Here is a 17,791-nt window from a genome sequence, read left to right on the forward strand (position 1 = left end):
TTTCATGACTAAGCCTATTTTTGACATTTGGTGTTTACAAGTTAAAATCCGTATTTTTTGCTAGAAAATTACTTAGAACACTCAAACATTATTATTTTTTAGCAGAGAATCTAGGGAATTAAATGGGGATTGTTGCAATATTTTATGTGACACGGTATTTGTGCAGTGGTGTTTTAACCACTTGGGATCCGCGCTATTGCAAAATGACGGCAACAGCGCGGACCCACATTTCCGGGACTACGTCTATTGACGTCGTCCCGGATACGAGCGGCCTGCGCGCCCCCTGAGGGGCGCGCGCGGCGCGCTCTGTGATCGGCGAGTCCGTGAGACTCGCCTGATCACCGATCCGTGTAAGGGGTCGATCCCGACCCCTTATCACGTGATCAGCTGTCAGCCAATGACAGCTGATCATGTGATAAAACGGAGCCGGTAATCGGCTAGTATTCCTCCTCGCGCTGACAGCGCGAGGAGAAAAAAAAAAGCCGATCGCCGGCGGCCGTGTTCGGGACATCAGTCCCGATCACGGCCAGCAATTTAAGCGGACACCTGCCCCCTGCCAGTGCCCACCTGCCACCCGCAGTGCCATCCTGAAATAAAGTAAGTGCCCCCCTGTCAGTGCCACCCAGCAGTGCCCATAGTGCCCACAGTGCCACCCAGCAGTGCCCACAGTGCCACCCACAGTGCCACCCAGCAGTGCCACCCACAGTGCCACCCAAAATCTGCCTCAAAGGTGCTGCACCCCAGTGCCGCCCATCAGTGCCCAGCAGTGCCACCCATCAGTGCCCAGCAGTGCCGCCCATCAGTGCCCAGCAGTGCCACCTATCAGAGCCACCTATCAGTGCCACCTATCAGTGCCCATCAGTCCCATCTATCTGTGGTACCTATCAGTGCCCATCCGTGCCACCCATCCGTGCCACTTATCCGTGCCACCCATCCGTGCCATCTTATCTGTGCCCATCTTTGCCCATCAGTGCCGCCTTATCTGTGCCCATCGGTGCCGCCTTATCTGTGCCTATTAGTGCCGCCTTAACTATGCCTATCAGTGCCCACCAGTGCAGCCTATCAGTGCCCACCAATGCAGCCCATCAGTGCCCACCAATGCAGCCCATCAGTGCCCACCAATGCAGCCTATCAGTGCCGCCTAATCAGCGCACTTCAATGAAGGAGAAAAATGACCCGTTTGCAAAATTTTATAACAAACTATTAAAACATGATTTTTTTTTTTTTTTTTTTGCATCTTTTTTTGTTTGTTTAGCAAAAAATAAAACTCCGAGCTGTAACTAAATACCACCAAAAGAAAGCTCTATTTGTGGGAAAAAAAATGATAAAAATTTCATTTGGGTACAGTGTTGTATGACCGCGTAATTGTCACTCAAAGTGCATCAGCGCTGAAAGCTGAAAATTGGTCTGGGACTGAGGGGGGTTTAAGTGCCCAGTAAGCAAGTGGTTAAACGCAACTTTTTGGGGAAATTGAATGAATTTAAAAAAAACGAAACAGTAAAGTTAGCCCAATTTTTTTTGTATAATGTGAAAGATGATCTTACGTAAATAGATACCAAACATGTCACGCTTTATAATTGCACGCACTCGTGGAATGAGGACAAACTACGGTACCTAAAAATCTCAATAGGCGACGCTTACATTTTTTTTTTACCGTTACCAGGTTAGAGTTACAGAGGAGGTCTAGTGCTAGAATTATTGCTCTAAATCTGATGATCACGGCGATACCTCACATGTGTGATTTGAGCACCGTTTGCATATGCGGGCGCGACTTCCATATGCATTTTCTTTGTTGCACAAGCTCGCAGTGACGGGGGTGCTTTAAACATTTTTTTTCTTATTTTATTTTAATATTAAATTGTTTTAAAAAAATAAAAATTTTGATCACTTTTATTGCTGTCACAAGGAATGTAAATATCCCTTGTGACAGTAATAGGTGGTGACAGGTACTCTTTATGGAGGGATTGGGGGTCTAAAACACCTCCAATCCCTCCTTTGCACTTCAAAGTATTCAGATCGCCATTTTCTGCGATTCTGAATACTGTATTTTTTTTAAAACCCGCTTACGGCTTCATTCCAGTCTGTCCCTAGCCGCCGGAGGCATCGGATTGTTGATCGGGGCTCCCCGTGGAACGGAAAGCCCCGTAAGAGTGGCTGGAGGCGGTATAACAGCCGAGTGCTGCATCGGTTGTTATCGCTGGAAAACTGATCGCCGGCTCTAAAAAACAGTACCGGGATGATGCCCATAGCTGTGGGCATCATCCTGGTATAACCCCCGAAAACCGAGTACGCACATCTGCGTACACTCGGCGGCAAGGGGTTAATCTATGCTGTACAAAGGATTGCAAGAGGCTAATACCAAGTCAAATTGAGATACTCGTTGTTTTAAAAAATACACCTAAAGTGATTTTAAACCCATTCAGTTTAAAATAAAAATGAAAGGAAAAACATTTCTGTATAAATATATAAAAATATATATAAACACCTTTTTATAAGTGGTCACCTTCCCTCTGTTCCCAGCGAAGGGCTGCGCAGGGAGGGTGCCAGGACAAGTCTGATCATTGGAGGAGAGCAGCCTGAGATCCCAGCATAGCAAGACAACTGACCACAGTGTGTTCTCCTGCTCAGTGTGGTCAGTTTTTAATAGGAAAGCAAAATGACTGACAGGAACACCAGGGATTTCACACAAAGGAAGCAATACAAAGCGAACCAGATACTTTATACAAGTACATGGTACAGTAGGCACATAGGAATATAACATGTTGGGGTAACAAACACTTTAATGACATTGTAAATTAAACTGCTTTAAGATGTTGTGCAATGTTTTAAAAATAGTACATATTTTATTTGTTCACTTCTTCACAGTTCTTCACAGTTGTGGAAAGCATGTTTGCTTTCCACTAAGTGTAAACCATCTTCTCTCACTTGAGAAAAGCTGGGCCCGTGTATAAATACTGAAAAAGGAAAATTATTCTTTTGTCCAAACAACTACAGTGCAGCTATAATTTTTTTTCTACGTGAGATTATAATAAGAGTCACTAAGGACAACTCATCTACTTTTCTTGCAGTTTTTATAGTGGTCTGTCGTTTTTATAATGTGAATAAGCTAACCAAACTTTGGACTTTTGTTTAATAGAGGCATGTTATGGAAATATGGAAGTTTTCAAAATATAGCAATTTTGTTTGCTGTTTTTCCAGTTTGTCTGTTAGCTCTTTGATTTGTTTTATACATGGAGAAACAAGGCTGATGAATGAGCTCCTAAAAAGAAATTGCATACAAACCTTAGTATACCAACTTTTTTAAAAACAGGCCCCATGGACTGTGATTTGTTTTAAGTAATTTTCATTATTATGGTACATGGTATTAAACATTTTGTCGCTATCTTAGATTGGGCACATTGTTGGAATTATACAGCACATGGTTCTTATTGTGTATGTCTGTGGTCAAATAAGCCATTAAATTTGCCATGTAATAAACATTGTGTTTTTCTCAACAATATTTTATGGCACTTGAAGTCATTGTACAACTTATATAACACCTTTAACAAGACACTTGGCCACTCATTAAAATTAGAAGAAAAGAGGTTTAACCGTAAACTACGTAGAGGGTTCTTTACTGTTAAAGCGTCAAGCATGTGGAATTCCCTTCCACAGGCAATGGTTTCAGCGGGGAGCATCGATAGTTTCAAAAAAAATTAGATAAGCACCTGAACAACCACAACGTACAGGGATATACAATGCAATACTGACATATAATCACACACATAGGTTGGACTCGTGTCTTTTTTTAACCTCACCTTCTATGTGACCTGGTATATTAAAACTACTGTATGTGCACAAAGTTTTGTTTTCTGACATTCTAGATTTTATTAAACATTTTCCATTGTATCTGTTATCATTAATATTGTTATGTTCTTTATTTTCTGTGTTTTGTCTTAGAGCTTGCACAGAATCACGAGTTTTATAAAAATGCTGAAGTCCGTCCGCCGTTTACATATGCCTCACTCATACGACAGGTAAGAGCTTTGAGATAAGAAATAAATAATAGAATGACACATAGCATATATTGGTGTCATATTCAAAATGTCCACCCAAACTCTAATGTTCCCTACAGGCTATTCTAGACACACCAGACAGACAGTTGACTTTAAATGAGATCTACAATTGGTTTACTCGCATGTTTGCCTACTTCCGGAGAAACACAGCTACATGGAAAGTAAGTTGGATCTGTTATATTATCATACAATTATACTGCTTGAGTGCAGACTTTTCACACTGTTATCAATTATTGTAAATTTTTTTATAGGTGAGAGGCTTGCCTTGTACTGTGAACATAGTCATCATTTATGCCACCAAAGGTTTAATCTGAGTTCTACAATATTTACAAAGTGTATAATGCTGCAAAGTAGCATGCAGTATTTAAAGCGCTATTAATTGTACATAGGTCTCATGATTTTATCGGTTACATTTATATCATCGTAAAAATAAAACTATATTAGGGGAAAGGAAATAGAATTTGAATATGTTGTATGGGCCTATGCACTGTGCAGTATTAGTCTAACAGACAAATCAATGAGACAGCTTTTTTTCATAATACAGTGTGCAATATAGGCAAGTAAGGAAACCACTAAAAAATGTTTATAGTGGACATATCTTTAGAATTCATATGAATCAGTGTCAACATTAGCAAAGAAATATTAATCTTAATCATACAATACAGTACACAGACCAGGAAGCTATAGACTATGGGACATCTTGAAACAATTAACTGAGGGTGGGCAACAACATAGCCAACAGGCCCACAAAAATAAGGGGCTGTGGACCTGATGACAGTTTGAAGCGCCTTGGACTGAACATCCACCCAGAGAAAAGAATGAACAGAAGACCAGGTGGTAGCCTGCAAAACGGATGCTTAAAGTGATTATAAAGCAAAATGTAACAGACCCAACCAGGACAGGGGCTTTTGGATGGGATTGCAGGGGGGGCTCTTGCCTACTGTCTATGAGTTCTGGCTTTTAAAAGAGCGCTACACTTTGGGAGGTGTGTGCCTGGGGGATTCTTGGAGTGGTCTTGCTTCGATTTCGGGTCCATGTCTCCCTGAAAAAACACATTGATTTGGGTCCTTTGTACCTAAACCAACAGTTACTGCTTTAAGCCTTGTACACATGGGCTGAATGTCGGGAGACAATAGGTAGTTAAAAAAAAACAGTCTGACATTCAGGCCTTATGTATGTCAGTCTGTCCAACAGAAGCTGACCGAACCAGCAGCCTGATGACTCCAGATCAGCACTTACTGCCAATGGCAGAGAGCGCTGATCGGAGTGTTCTGGCAGGGGGGCCGTCCGCTTGTCAGAACACAACAGCTCAGCAGGGGAGATCACCGCACATACTCTCATGATTAGTACAGTGTCTCTGTGTGTACCAGGCTTTAGACTGTGAGACTCAGAGTAGCTGTTAAGCTAATCAGCTCAAAGCAACCAGATACTGGGGTCTCCTGCTAAAGTCTCTTTATTAAGGTGTTATATGTTGTTAAGTATGTCTCCTAGGTGTGAATTCCCATTGTTAATTGAGTCCCCTATTGTTTATCTGTCTGCTTATTTCTTGGAGATGTGATTAATATTGTGCCCACTTTACCTTGTTATCAAACCATTAGGGGATGATTATGTGTTTATGCTTATGATAATATGTAATGTACTTTGTGAATCCAGAGTGGTAGACTGGTGCCGGACAGCCTGAGCTGGGGTAAGATCGCTGAATAATCAAAGTATTATCTGAGTGGACACTGAGTCACCTAGGCTTGTGTAGGTGCCTAGTAGTTTATTTAGACTGATGCATTTTAGCTGCTCCTTAGCTATGTTATTTATGTTCCTGTGTACAGGATAATGTGATCAAATTCTTATTTGATCTTGCATGGTATATATTCGGGGGGGGGGGGGGGGGCTGCTTCATGCAGAAGGTGTTTTACCTCAATGCATAGAATGCATTAAGGTTAAAAAAAAGAAACCTTGTACCTCTATAACCACGTTAATGCTGAAAAGCCCAAGGAAAACTGGAGTGGACCCTGATAGTGAATGGAATCAATCGTTCCCTGAGGGAATAAGCACTCGAAATAAGCAGCTTGGGTCACCAAGCAATGATGGAAGAGGGTGCAGGATGTTCCTTCCTGGGACCTTCAGGGGAGGGGGCTAAATACACTTTAACTGCTCTGACCACACCCAGGCAGTGGAATAAAATCTAGTTTTGTGTGTTTTAGAAGAGGACATAGGGAAGGGAGGACAATATTGTTATTCAAGTGCAAGGAAGGAACTACCTTGGGGAGGAAGAACCACCTTGTCCCTATGTAAGACCAGAAAGAACCACCATCGGAGACATGGCTGATGAAACTATAGCCACTAAAAAGTCCACCTTACTTGCAAGATCCTTCAATGACTCCCAAAATTGTTTAAAGGGAGGTTTTTGAAGAACAAAAACTACCAGATTCCCATCCCAAGGAGAGACACGAGTTTGGCATAGGGAATTAGCATAAGCAACTCTTTGTATGACGATCTTGACAAGAAAGTTGTCTGGAATAGAATGGGTAAGGCAACAACTTGTCCCTTCAAAGTAATCAGAGCCAGATGCTAGTCCAGGCAAGACTGGAGGATGGCCAGGATACAAGGAATAGAATATTCCTTGGGGTCTAGGTGCCTGCCCTCACACCAGCCAAAGTATCCAGAGGTGTGATAGTAAATCCTATGAGAGGTACATTTTCTTGCTTTAAGCAAGGTGGGAATGACAGAGTCAGCAAAACCTATACTTTGGGACCCGGGTTTCAGCAGCCATGCAGTTAAAGCCAACAACTGAGAAGCAGGGTGGAACAGAGGGCCTGTTTGGAAAAGGCTAAGGCTTGTCAGCCAGGAGTCTGTGTATGTCTGTGTGCCAAGTTCTCCCAGGCAAATTTGGTGCAAGGAGGATCACTGGAACCTGAAACACTTCATCTGTCTTGCGAAGCAAAATCACTAGAATTATTTCTTAATCTCTCTTACAGAGCAGTTGAGGGAGAATCTTCACTACAATTCATGAGTCTCAACAGGAACCAAGTAATCACCAGGGCACCCACCTTGAGTCAGCCACAAACCTGTCCTATTTTCAGGCCACAATGTTCAGGTGTTGGTGACTCAGGAAGCCAATTTTCCACTTCCTGTATGTAGATAGCAGAGAGGGTTTGGAATTAGTTTCTGCATCCAGGACAGTCAGTCCTATGGCTCTCATTTTCAGAATGTTGATGAGAGCATTGACTCCTGTAGGTACCAGATTCCCTAGACTGTCTGGGAACTGTAGACCCTGTCCTAGCCCATCAGGCTTGTGTTCATCATTACCAACATCCAGTTAGAGGGAAGAAATGATTTGATGGATTCAAAGGGCTGAAATGGAAATCCACAATGCCAGTGAGCTTTTGCACTTGACTGGACAGCATTAGTTGACAATCCAGAGAAAGGATCCGCTTGTCCCACATGGGGAGAATGTCAAGATGCAAAGGTCTTGAATGGAACTGAGCAAAGGGAACCACCTCAAAGGAGGCCACCATGAGGTCCAGAACACCCATGCAAACGCGAGTTGAGGGATGCATGGTTAACCTGAGAGCCCAACAGTTGGACCTTAGAGAAGCAATCATTTTGGGCTGGGCTGTATCCAAGATCAACCCCATATGCTCCATGCGATGGGCAGGCGGGAGAGCAGTTCTGATGGCTGATCAACTAGATTTTGGATGGTTGATCAACTGATCAGCCTCCAAAAGTTTGAAGAAATTGGATTGTCTTTTTGGATGTTTGTAAGACAGAGCTATAGCCAAGGAATCTTTTCGCATAAAATCATCCCGGTACCTCATGAAATGGATGCCCTGGAAGCTTAGGGCCAGGAGCATGTTTGTGAAGACTTTCGATGCAGAGGAAAGCCCAAATGGCAGTGCGACAAATTGAAAGTGTTGGTCGCCCACAGCAAAGAGTAGTTGTTGCTGTGTAGGAAAGATGGGAACATGAAGATAGACATTTTGGGTGTTCACTGATGCCAAAAATTCTGAGAATAGGTTTGAGTTAAGCCCTTTGAACCTTTCCTTTGCAGGAACTGGGTTTACCACTACTTATGGCTGACGTTGACTCTGGGTGGTGCAGAAATCTGTCTTTGAGGTAAAGCTAGCAGATTGGAGGGTAGAGATCAAGTAGGGGACAATTCTGTTTAGTAGCTTCTGACAGATTGAACCCTGAGATTCAGGATGTCTCTGATCCAGATAGGCACATATGAAAACAAAGATGGGTGAAGCAATAGGACCCCTTTCAGTGAGAAGAGGTGGTAGCCATAGTAGTAGTACGCTTAGGTTGTTTTTTGTGGGGTGAACATACTTTCCTCCAGTAAATTCCTTGATAGATTAATCAAGGGATTCACCAAACAGGCTTCCATCACCACACATGCACAGAAAGCAGTGTGATTCTAGAGAGCTGGCAAAGTACATTCTCTAGGGCATCAACACAAAATAGAAGTGCCAGATTTGTTCAGCAATTGTTCCAGCAGAACAGGGTCCTCAAAAACCGTATTGTTTTTATTCATTTGCACAGTCCACTTAGCGGGACTCTGAGAAATGGCTATAGCCTCAATTGCCAGTTATAGCAGGAGGGCTATTTAAGACATTTTTTCATCACCTCTTTACCGCGATTGTCTGCCATTGCTGAAAAGAGGGAAACGCCAATGGATTACTCATGAAATGGATGTGGAATGAGAGAGGGTGTGAGAAAGGAGCTCACCTTAAACCAGGTGTCCTGTGACTGTGTCTCTGGAACAGTAGGCGGCTGCAAGACCAACAAATGTGCTTCTTGTGTTCTCGGCAGAAATGACAGGTGGAAGTGCATCAGCTGGAAGGCACAGTGTAACTACTAAAGCAGCAATGCTGTGTGAGAAAAACCCACCAAATTTCAAAAAGGTTTACGTTACAATAAAGTTACCTACTGCCAATGTAGTAGACACATTTAGAGAGGGGCATAACACCATAAACTGAACATCCTACATGTAAAAACAAAACCCATTCTTAAATACAGGGATACCGTGTCTTACCTTATTCATGATGCAGGTTTACGGAGGGGATCGAACTTAACCTGTTACAGTGAGCAACGGGTCTGTATGCAGTATGAATGGACCACTGCCCTGGACCTCTATAGCATTCTGTAGCTAACTACATTTGCACCACATGCCAAGGTGAGTGCCAAATGCAGGATCCAGTGTCACAAGCAAACATTAAAGGATGAACCTGCTGCTGCTGGGTCCAAGTATATTCCCAAGATGTGTATCAAGGGTAACCACTCCCGATACTGCTAGTGAGCTGTGAGGCAATAAGCAGTTTATTCTTGATAGACATGTCAGATGTAGTGAATGAAAATAAAAAAGAATGGTTTAGAAAACTTCATAGGAGAAAATACCCATCACCTAAGGACACTAGCAAAAAAAGGGGTTCAATTGAATAGGTGGGGATATAGGAGCACTGTAGGCATTCCCAGCAACTTTTTCTGTTGTCCAGTCACCTGAGAGTAGCTACATATAATCCATGGTCTATGACTTCCATGCCTGTGACCTGTACTGTACGATTAATATAATGCTTTGTCAAAGATAATTCAGTCCGTTCCTAGCTAAAGATTATTTTTATAAAAAATTTTTGTATGTGTCTTTGTCCTTCTTAACAACCAGTCATATGTTTCCTTTCATTTTTAAATGCTTGCGTAAGAAAGAAGGAACAAAAAAAATGTTTTTGTTTTGTTTTTTACTCATTGCTTATATAGTATGTTTTAGTGGGAGATTATTATCATAGCTAGTTTTGTCTTTATAAATGACTTATGTTTGTGTTGATTTTTAATCTCACGAATAAGTTATTTATTGTCTTTATTTCTCTTTCCTTTCCTTTGCTTCTGTTTCTCATTTTCTTTGTATACCCCCTCCTGCCCATCTGTCTCAGCTCTGCTTGCCTGACCCTCAACTGACCTCTCAAATTGCTGTTAATGTTTTAACCTAACGAATTAGTCTCTCATCTCCAGCCAGGGCTTCCAACTAGAGAAAGGGCTGCTGCTTTGAAATTGGGGTCATATTTGTGTGTGGGAGTGTCAGAAAAGGGCCGTAATATGCACATGTTGCAATTTGTGCCCTGCTATTAACTCCTTGCTAATCAGAAATGGTGCAGGCATTGGCTCATGAGAAAATATGCAAGGTTTAATTATCAGCATATTATGAGTAAAAGGGCAACAGAATATTCTATACTGACTATCCTTAAAACATGACAAGAGATGTTGGGCTTTGCTAGATTAACTCATGGGTGCCAAGCTGTGATAGCCTGTATAAAAGTCTTTTGGATAATGTGTTGTGCTTCTCTTTTAATATCTTGCAGAATGCTGTTCGTCACAACCTGAGCTTGCATAAATGCTTTGTGCGTGTGGAAAACGTGAAAGGAGCAGTGTGGACAGTGGATGAGCTGGAATACCAAAAGAGGAGGCCGCCAAAGATGACAGGGTGGGTTCTTGCAAAAAAAAGTCCATATTATGTTAACAAAGCATTACTAATCTAGTGGATTTATACATTTAGTGAGAAAGAAATGTATAAAGCAAATTGTTGGGTGCAAGCTTTATGCAAGTCTATGGATAATAGAAGAGTCCATAATCCTCTTATATTATATATACTCTTTGTTGTATGATTTTCACATTAACATTATGACAGAAGAGTTTAATGACAATGATTTTGTAGGTCATATGACTTCTATTCCCCCCCCCACATTTCAAATTTGTATTTTCCTATATATTTTTAACCCACCAAAATGCTTGGTGTCGGCACCGATAGTAATATCGGTATCGGTGCAACCCTAGTTTACACCAAAGCATCACCTTCACTTTTTACTGCTCTTTGCCAAAAACTGCAGTTGGGTCACACCGTTTATATGCTACTGCAGTAGTTGTTTGCAATGGTAAATGGAAATATAGCTAAGAATTTTAAAAGGGCGAGTGGCTGGTGTACTGTGCACACTACACTTACCTCTCTTTGAGCCCTAAAAATGTAATATTCTGATAATAAACTCTTCTAAAACAGTACAGTTGATTGTTTCTGGAGCTGTTCTGGCCACTGCACCAGGGTGTGGTGTTGGTGATCTGGAGTATGCCTGTTTATAACTGTTTATACTATGTATGTTTGGGTTATAGCAGTACAGTGATGTTTTGCCTTCATGTTTCAGTCAAACATAAATCCAGGAATACACTGTTCTTCCAATGGGCCAGATATGAGTGATGCCATTGCATGTTAGTCCTGTAATGCATTTCTTCTACATGTGTTGCTGAATGTGGGAGGTTTAAGACTACATTTCACAGCATAGGAACAGTGTGCAAAGATGCTAAATCTCGTAGCACAGTGGCACACTGCCAGCTTTCCCTTGCAGCTCTGTAAAGTGCCTACAAAATAAAAAAAATGAGGCTAAGTGTTCCCAACTGGGCAAAAAAGAACACATTTATGAATGTGCACTGTCCAAGATAAAAGAGCAAATCATTCAACTAGTCTAATGATGCATTTCCATCTACTCCTGTGAACTAGGGTGGTGTAATGCCAAGGATCTCCAGCAGGTGGCAGCATGAAATCACTGCTTTTTGTTTTTCTATAAAATTGTTGAGAAACTGTGTTCTACCAGATCACTTTTCCTGGTAACAAGTTTTAGGTAACTGTTCATATGGAAAATAAATATTATTTCTCTTTTCAAGTGAACATGTCTGGCTTTTTACAATTGTCAACAATTATTTTTTGTTTTTGCATTTCTTAAAATAATACAGAAGTCCAACACTTGTGAAAAACATGATTTCCGGTCTGGGCTATGGAGGGTTAAACGCCAGTTATCAGGTAAGCTAGATGCACTTGATGTTTGTCCATACTGAAGTTGTACATGGAAAGAGAACTGATTCAAGCTGCAATATAATTGATATGACCAACAAAAATGTATTTAAATCACAAGCTGCTTTATCCAGCTAATATTTTTTCCTCTCAGAGTCATAAACAAGTATTTCAGTTCAATTTTACATTGTAATGTCCTCAGAGAAAAATCATTTACCTCTTTTCAATATGGTAAATGCAGCTGGAAAGCTAAATTTCCCATTGACCCTGCTAGACAGTGTTAGAGTGGGGGGCACTAAGCAGGTCTTTTACACCATTCCCTAAGCTCCTGCAGACAGAGCAAAGTGCTTTCAAAATAAAGGCTGTGGGTGGAGCTATTTACTGATAGAGCTGTCATTGTATCTACATTTAAGCAGCTACAGCAGCAGCAAGGGTCACAATACTGCAGTGTTTTCACTGCAGAAGGAAGAGAGTTGTTCAACTATTTATGTGTAATCTCACATGGACAGATGATCACCCCTGGATACAAGCAGCTCGCAGTAATATTTGCCATATTTATAACAATGTCTAACAAGATCATTTCACATCTTTATATGGAAAATCATTGATATTCTAATCAGTCCCTACTGATTAGAACATCAATTATTTGCCATATAAAGTTGTGAAATGATCTTATTATTATATCCACTTAAGCCCCGGTCCAATTTGCAGCCAAAGGACCAGGCTCCCAAACAAAATTGGCGTCCTTTTTTACCCACAAATAGAGCTTTCTTTTGGTAGTATTTGATCACCTCTGCGGTTTTTATTTTTTGCGCTACAAACAAAAATAGAGCAACAATTTTGAAAAAAAGCTATATTTTTAACTTTTTGCTATAATAAATATCGCCAAAAAATATATAAAAAAGTGTATTTTTCCCCAGTTTAGGCCGATACGTATTCTTCTACATATTTTTGGTAAAAAAAAAAAACGCAATTAGCGATTATTGATTAGTTTGCACAAAAGTTATAGCGTTTACAAAATAGGGGATAGTTTTATAACATTTCTATTATTTTTTTTTTTTTTTACTAGTAATGATGGCGATCAGCAATTTTTATTGTGACTGTGACATTATGGCGGACACATCGGACATTTTTGACACATTTTTGGGACCATTGTCATTTAAACAGCAATCAGTGCTATTTAAATGCACTGATTCCTGTGTAAATGACACTGGCAGTGAAGGAGTTAACCACTAGGGGGCAGTGTAGGTGTTATGTATGACGTTATGTGTTTTTTTATTGTAGGGGGGCATGGCCTGGCATGTGACATCACTGATCGTCTTTCCCTATAAAAGGGAACGGACGATCGGTGACAGCCACAGTAGGAAGCATAGGGCGAGGTTTGTTTACACAGACCTCTCCTCGTTCTTCAGCTCTGTGACCCGATTGCGGGACACCAGCGGTGATTGGGTCCGCTGGTCCCGTGGCCGGCGGCGCGCTCCCGACCCATGGCTGGGCACTTAAAAAGCAACGTACAGGTACATGCTTGTGCCCAGCCGTGCCATTCTGCCAACGTACATTGGCGTGAGGCGGTCCTTAAGTGGATATATATGGCAAATGTTACTGTGAGCTGCTTGCATCCAGGAGTGATCATCTGTTCATCCGCCCTGGTAACTTGCACTCCAAGGAAAGTATTTAGGCTAAAAATTACATAGCTGACCCAATAAACAACTGTGTTTCCAACATATACAACAATAGATAACATTGTGCCTCTATGTTAAAAACAATTTATGGCATGTGTTCCATTAATTAACAAATTTCTGTTCTATCTGCACCCTATAAACAAATACCTATGCTACATTGTGTCACAGATAGTAGCCACAGGTCTGCCTGGACCTCTGATAAACGTCTGTATAGATCCTTACCATAGGGAGACTAAGGCTGGGAGAAGTTGCATCTCCCCTTGCGTCTCAGATGCATACTAGGCCTGTGGTGCTCTGTGGCCTGCACTTTTCTTTTCCCCTGGGAATTGCTTTCTGATTGCTGGGGAGACAGAAGAAGAAGCAATACAGGAAGCTGCTGTAGTTTACTGTATGTATGTACTGCATGTATACTTAATTGGGACCAGTGTGTTTAAAACAATAGGGTAAATACAAGAATGTTGGAGCAAATCTAGGCATGCAAGAGTGGCTGGATTGGATCACTTTATTTCATAAATCTACCTTTAGGAATATTCAGATTGTGACTTGTGGGAGGTCATTTTTCATATACTGATACTAGGGGGCATTATTTGCCCTACTATATACTCTTTAATATACATATTTATATAAGTGTAGAATATAAAAGTGTTTTCCTCTCTCTATAACTATAATTCCATTTACAATTCTCTTACTTTACAGGCTGCACTCGCTGAGAGTAGTTTTCCTCTAATGAATAGCCCTCCAACTCTCAACAGCTCTGGCAGTGGACTTCATGGTGGACATGACGATGTCACCAGCACTGGAGAGCCTGGGAACAGTAATGGCAGCAGCCCACGCCTGTCTCCGCAATACAGGTAACAATTCTTTTTAAGATTGGCCCATAAAAAATGTAAGGGGCAGGCTTTACAGTAATATTTTATCTTAAACCTTATCATTTACTGTACTTGATTTGACCTCACTTTTTATCCAGATGACAATGTTGTCACCAGTCAAGAAGCAGAAAAAGGAAAATCTGCAATAAGAATACAGATAGACAAAGAAACCTAATTGGGGTTTAGCGTCCATGAACTCAACTAAATAATGTGTTGTTTTTTTTCTGCCTGTGCCTGTCTTATGACAATGTTGCCAGCAGAAGCCAAAATGAGGGAAAATCTCCCCGACAGAGTCATGAATGGCAGCAAAAACAGAGCATGCAACCTCCTCTCTCAAAAAAATTAGTTTCGCTTAAGATACTTTATTGTTAGCCGCTTTGTAACTGCCATTTTTTTTCTTTTAATTGTAGTCAATCTATTCATGTCAAAGAAGAGCCAGCTGAAGAGGAAGTGAGACCTGCATCCCTCTCAGTCTCCAACCAGAACACAGTGCTGCCAGAGGACCATGACTTGGAACCAGAGACAGTTATGGAAGACTTATCCTAATAGTTTCAGCACCCAGAAGTTACCTCCTCTGCCCCAAAGTCCAGCACTTCCACCAGAGACCAACATGACCCTCTACCTTAATTCTGTTCAGTTGTAACTGACAAAGACTTTAAACTTGACTGCCTGCCATCTCCTGGGTCTTCCTCCGTCTGGCAGCACTTCACATCAAAGACTTATGGACTGCAGAGCAAACCCTGCCATCCTTTTCTTCTCAACCAGATACGGAAAGGGCACTGATATATTTGTGACCAGATTTTATTGGGGGTGGATCTGTAAATTCCATGAATACCCCTTTACTTTAGGGGGTCTATGAAGTCCATCCATGAGTTTAAGAGAAGCCTGAACTTCTTTCTCCATCCCACAGTGCAATGCAGTACTGGGTGTCTGAAGTACCCTTTACTAGCAATTAATTTCTGGTTGTTTCTGAAGGTACCAAAAAAAGTAGACTTTGTTATTTATTTTTTCTGTGTGTTTTGGATCAGTGTTACTGCTGGCATTCCTCACACAAATGTGAGTATATGGTACGTACACTCTGAAATGGATGCATACATTTCCAAAATAAAGCACATGCATACAATTCAATGCAAACACTAGCTTTAGACAAATGCACATGATGAAGAACACTGTAGCTTGTTCCATGGAGGGAATATGTGCATCACAAAATAGGACAAGCACTGCTTCATATGCCTGGAACATTCAAAGTTGTATGCACTCGCCTGTTTCTAAAAATACCACATAGTTATATTTTGTAACAGTACATCACTTTTACTAAGGTGTACATAAAAGAGCAGTCGTTGCACCAGGTTTGCCCCAAATCAACTAACCTTTCTTTTAAAAAAAAAGTCCAAGAAATATTACTTTCATTGATGGTATTGCTTTATAAATTACATTAATTTAATCTAAATTTAAATTTCTCCATTGGCTGTTTGCCCAATCCTATTGTCCTGGGGATTACCCTGCCAAGATATTAGACATTTTTCACAGGAAAACAACGTTTGTGAGCATAATTCTTAACTGTAAAGCAGTTACAAAAGCAAAAAGGGTATACCAAGGGGAGTAACCCATAACAACAATCGGAACTGACTTTACTAAAGTCAGACCAGTTGGCTGGTTTTTAAGTGGTTGCTACAGGAGTTTTGCATATCCACATTGCTCTTTCTACGGCTTAATGGAATATGTCCATTAGTGTCTATGATGAGTACTGTAGGATGACAGGACAGGCATAAGAGTGGGGCTGATTAATAAATTTCCCAATAAAATAGGCCATTCATAACTCACATAAACATAGCACTTATGAACAGAAATTTACAGCATATTTAATTGCACGTAGCATTACATCACTGACAGAAGCACTCTCGTACATTAAAAAGGTTTTTTTTTTTGTCTCTCAAGACAGAAGTTATTGGAGGCACCAGGTACTTTAAAATAATATGTAATCCAAGTACAAAGGATAATATTTAAATACTGAAACATTGTTAAGCATAGCATGTTTACCAGTCCTATTTTTTCCCAAACAAATTTACTTGATCATAGGGACATACTATCTATAACTTATAGCACGTGTACATCCTTCTCGCAGCCACTTTGTACACAATTATTCCACTGTTGTTATCAACGTTAACACTGCCCTGACACACAGTTTCTGTACAAGTGAAGGGCTAATAGGACCCTCCATACTGTGTGCTGCATCCGCTTACCCCTCCCTGACCAAAGATACCTATTCATGCCAAATAAACCAAACCACCTCTTACTTTGGCTTTATTTTACTTAAACACTAAAGAAAATACAAAGGATGCCCCTAAACCAAAAGGTACTAGTGTACTTAAGGCAGTAAGTGTTACTGTCCCTACCCACTTTGCTGGAACCTGATCTCACATCACGTTGTATCTCTTCAACTTGCATTCATACACTGTGAGACCTGGCATCAGTCCATAATTATGACCATGCACTTTGTGCAAAAGTCTGTTGACTGTGAAAAATAATCAGTGTGATTTTTTATTTTTTTTGTGTGCGTGAACACAAAATATAAGTATTCATTTTGATTATGTACAAGTCATATACTAGTGTGAATGGCGAGTGTTAGTGTATTACATGCTGATTGCTGTGTGTGCATTCACACTCCGTAAGTATGAACTTACATTATTCTGTGAGATTTTATGCTGTAGGTCAGGTGAATATTTTTTCACGTAAATTAGATACACATTTCTTTAACCAGTGTACATGGCATTCCACGTGCACAACAGTAACTTGGAGTATTTACACAATGCAGAACTTTTCTTGTGCCCTTTCCTCTAAATCTGGCCTTGTCTTGTGTCGCTATACTGCTGGTTGGTGGAAGAAGAAAAAGGCTAGAAGGGGTAGGACTTGTTACCTCAAGAGCGCTGGGGTTCTCTGTCTAAAGAATCCAGCACTTTTCCAGCATCACGTGTGCGCCTGGTGCAGATTCCTCGTGTAAAATAGGTTTTAGGTGCATGAAAAAAAATGTATGGATATTGCCATATAAAATGCAATAAATATAATTCTGTCATATGTGCTGCTACTTGTGTAACCACAGCAGAATTTGTAAATCCAATATGCTATGCTCAGATATGATGCACTGTGCAGTATACAAAGTCACAAGCGCCTAAAAGAGATGACGTATACAGTTATAAAACTGTGTCACCTAAAATAACTCAGATTTCGAATTTTCTAACCACTAAAATCACATAATAGACACATTTATCTACAAGATTCATATGCATAAATGTTGATTTTAAAAAAGAAAACGTATTTCCCCAGCACAAAAAAGAAAATGGGAGACTTATTTAGATCAAA

The 17,791-nt window shown here is 40.7% G+C and overlaps 1 protein-coding gene across 3 annotated transcripts in view; it reads left to right on the forward strand.

Annotated features, from left to right (window-relative positions):
- FOXP4 (forkhead box P4) overlaps nucleotides 1–17,504 on the forward strand; it is a 123,566-nt gene extending 106,062 nt beyond the window's left edge. For all 3 annotated transcript variants that reach the window (XM_077481361.1, XM_077481362.1, XM_077481363.1), the window contains 6 exons: nucleotides 3,940–4,016; nucleotides 4,115–4,216; nucleotides 10,403–10,524; nucleotides 11,823–11,889; nucleotides 14,259–14,413; nucleotides 14,842–17,504. In XM_077481361.1, the coding sequence (XP_077337487.1) occupies nucleotides 3,940–4,016; nucleotides 4,115–4,216; nucleotides 10,403–10,524; nucleotides 11,823–11,889; nucleotides 14,259–14,413; nucleotides 14,842–14,977 (659 nt within the window). In that variant the 3' untranslated portion in view covers nucleotides 14,978–17,504. The remainder of the gene's footprint in view (nucleotides 1–3,939; nucleotides 4,017–4,114; nucleotides 4,217–10,402; nucleotides 10,525–11,822; nucleotides 11,890–14,258; nucleotides 14,414–14,841) is intronic.
- Nucleotides 17,505–17,791: the final 287 nt, after the last annotated feature.

Source organism: Lithobates pipiens, unplaced genomic scaffold (assembly GCF_037356315.1).
Source record: "Lithobates pipiens isolate NorthernLeopardFrog02 unplaced genomic scaffold, aLitPip1_a1.2 Scaffold_16, whole genome shotgun sequence".
Taxonomy (NCBI): Eukaryota; Metazoa; Chordata; class Amphibia; order Anura; family Ranidae; genus Lithobates; species Lithobates pipiens.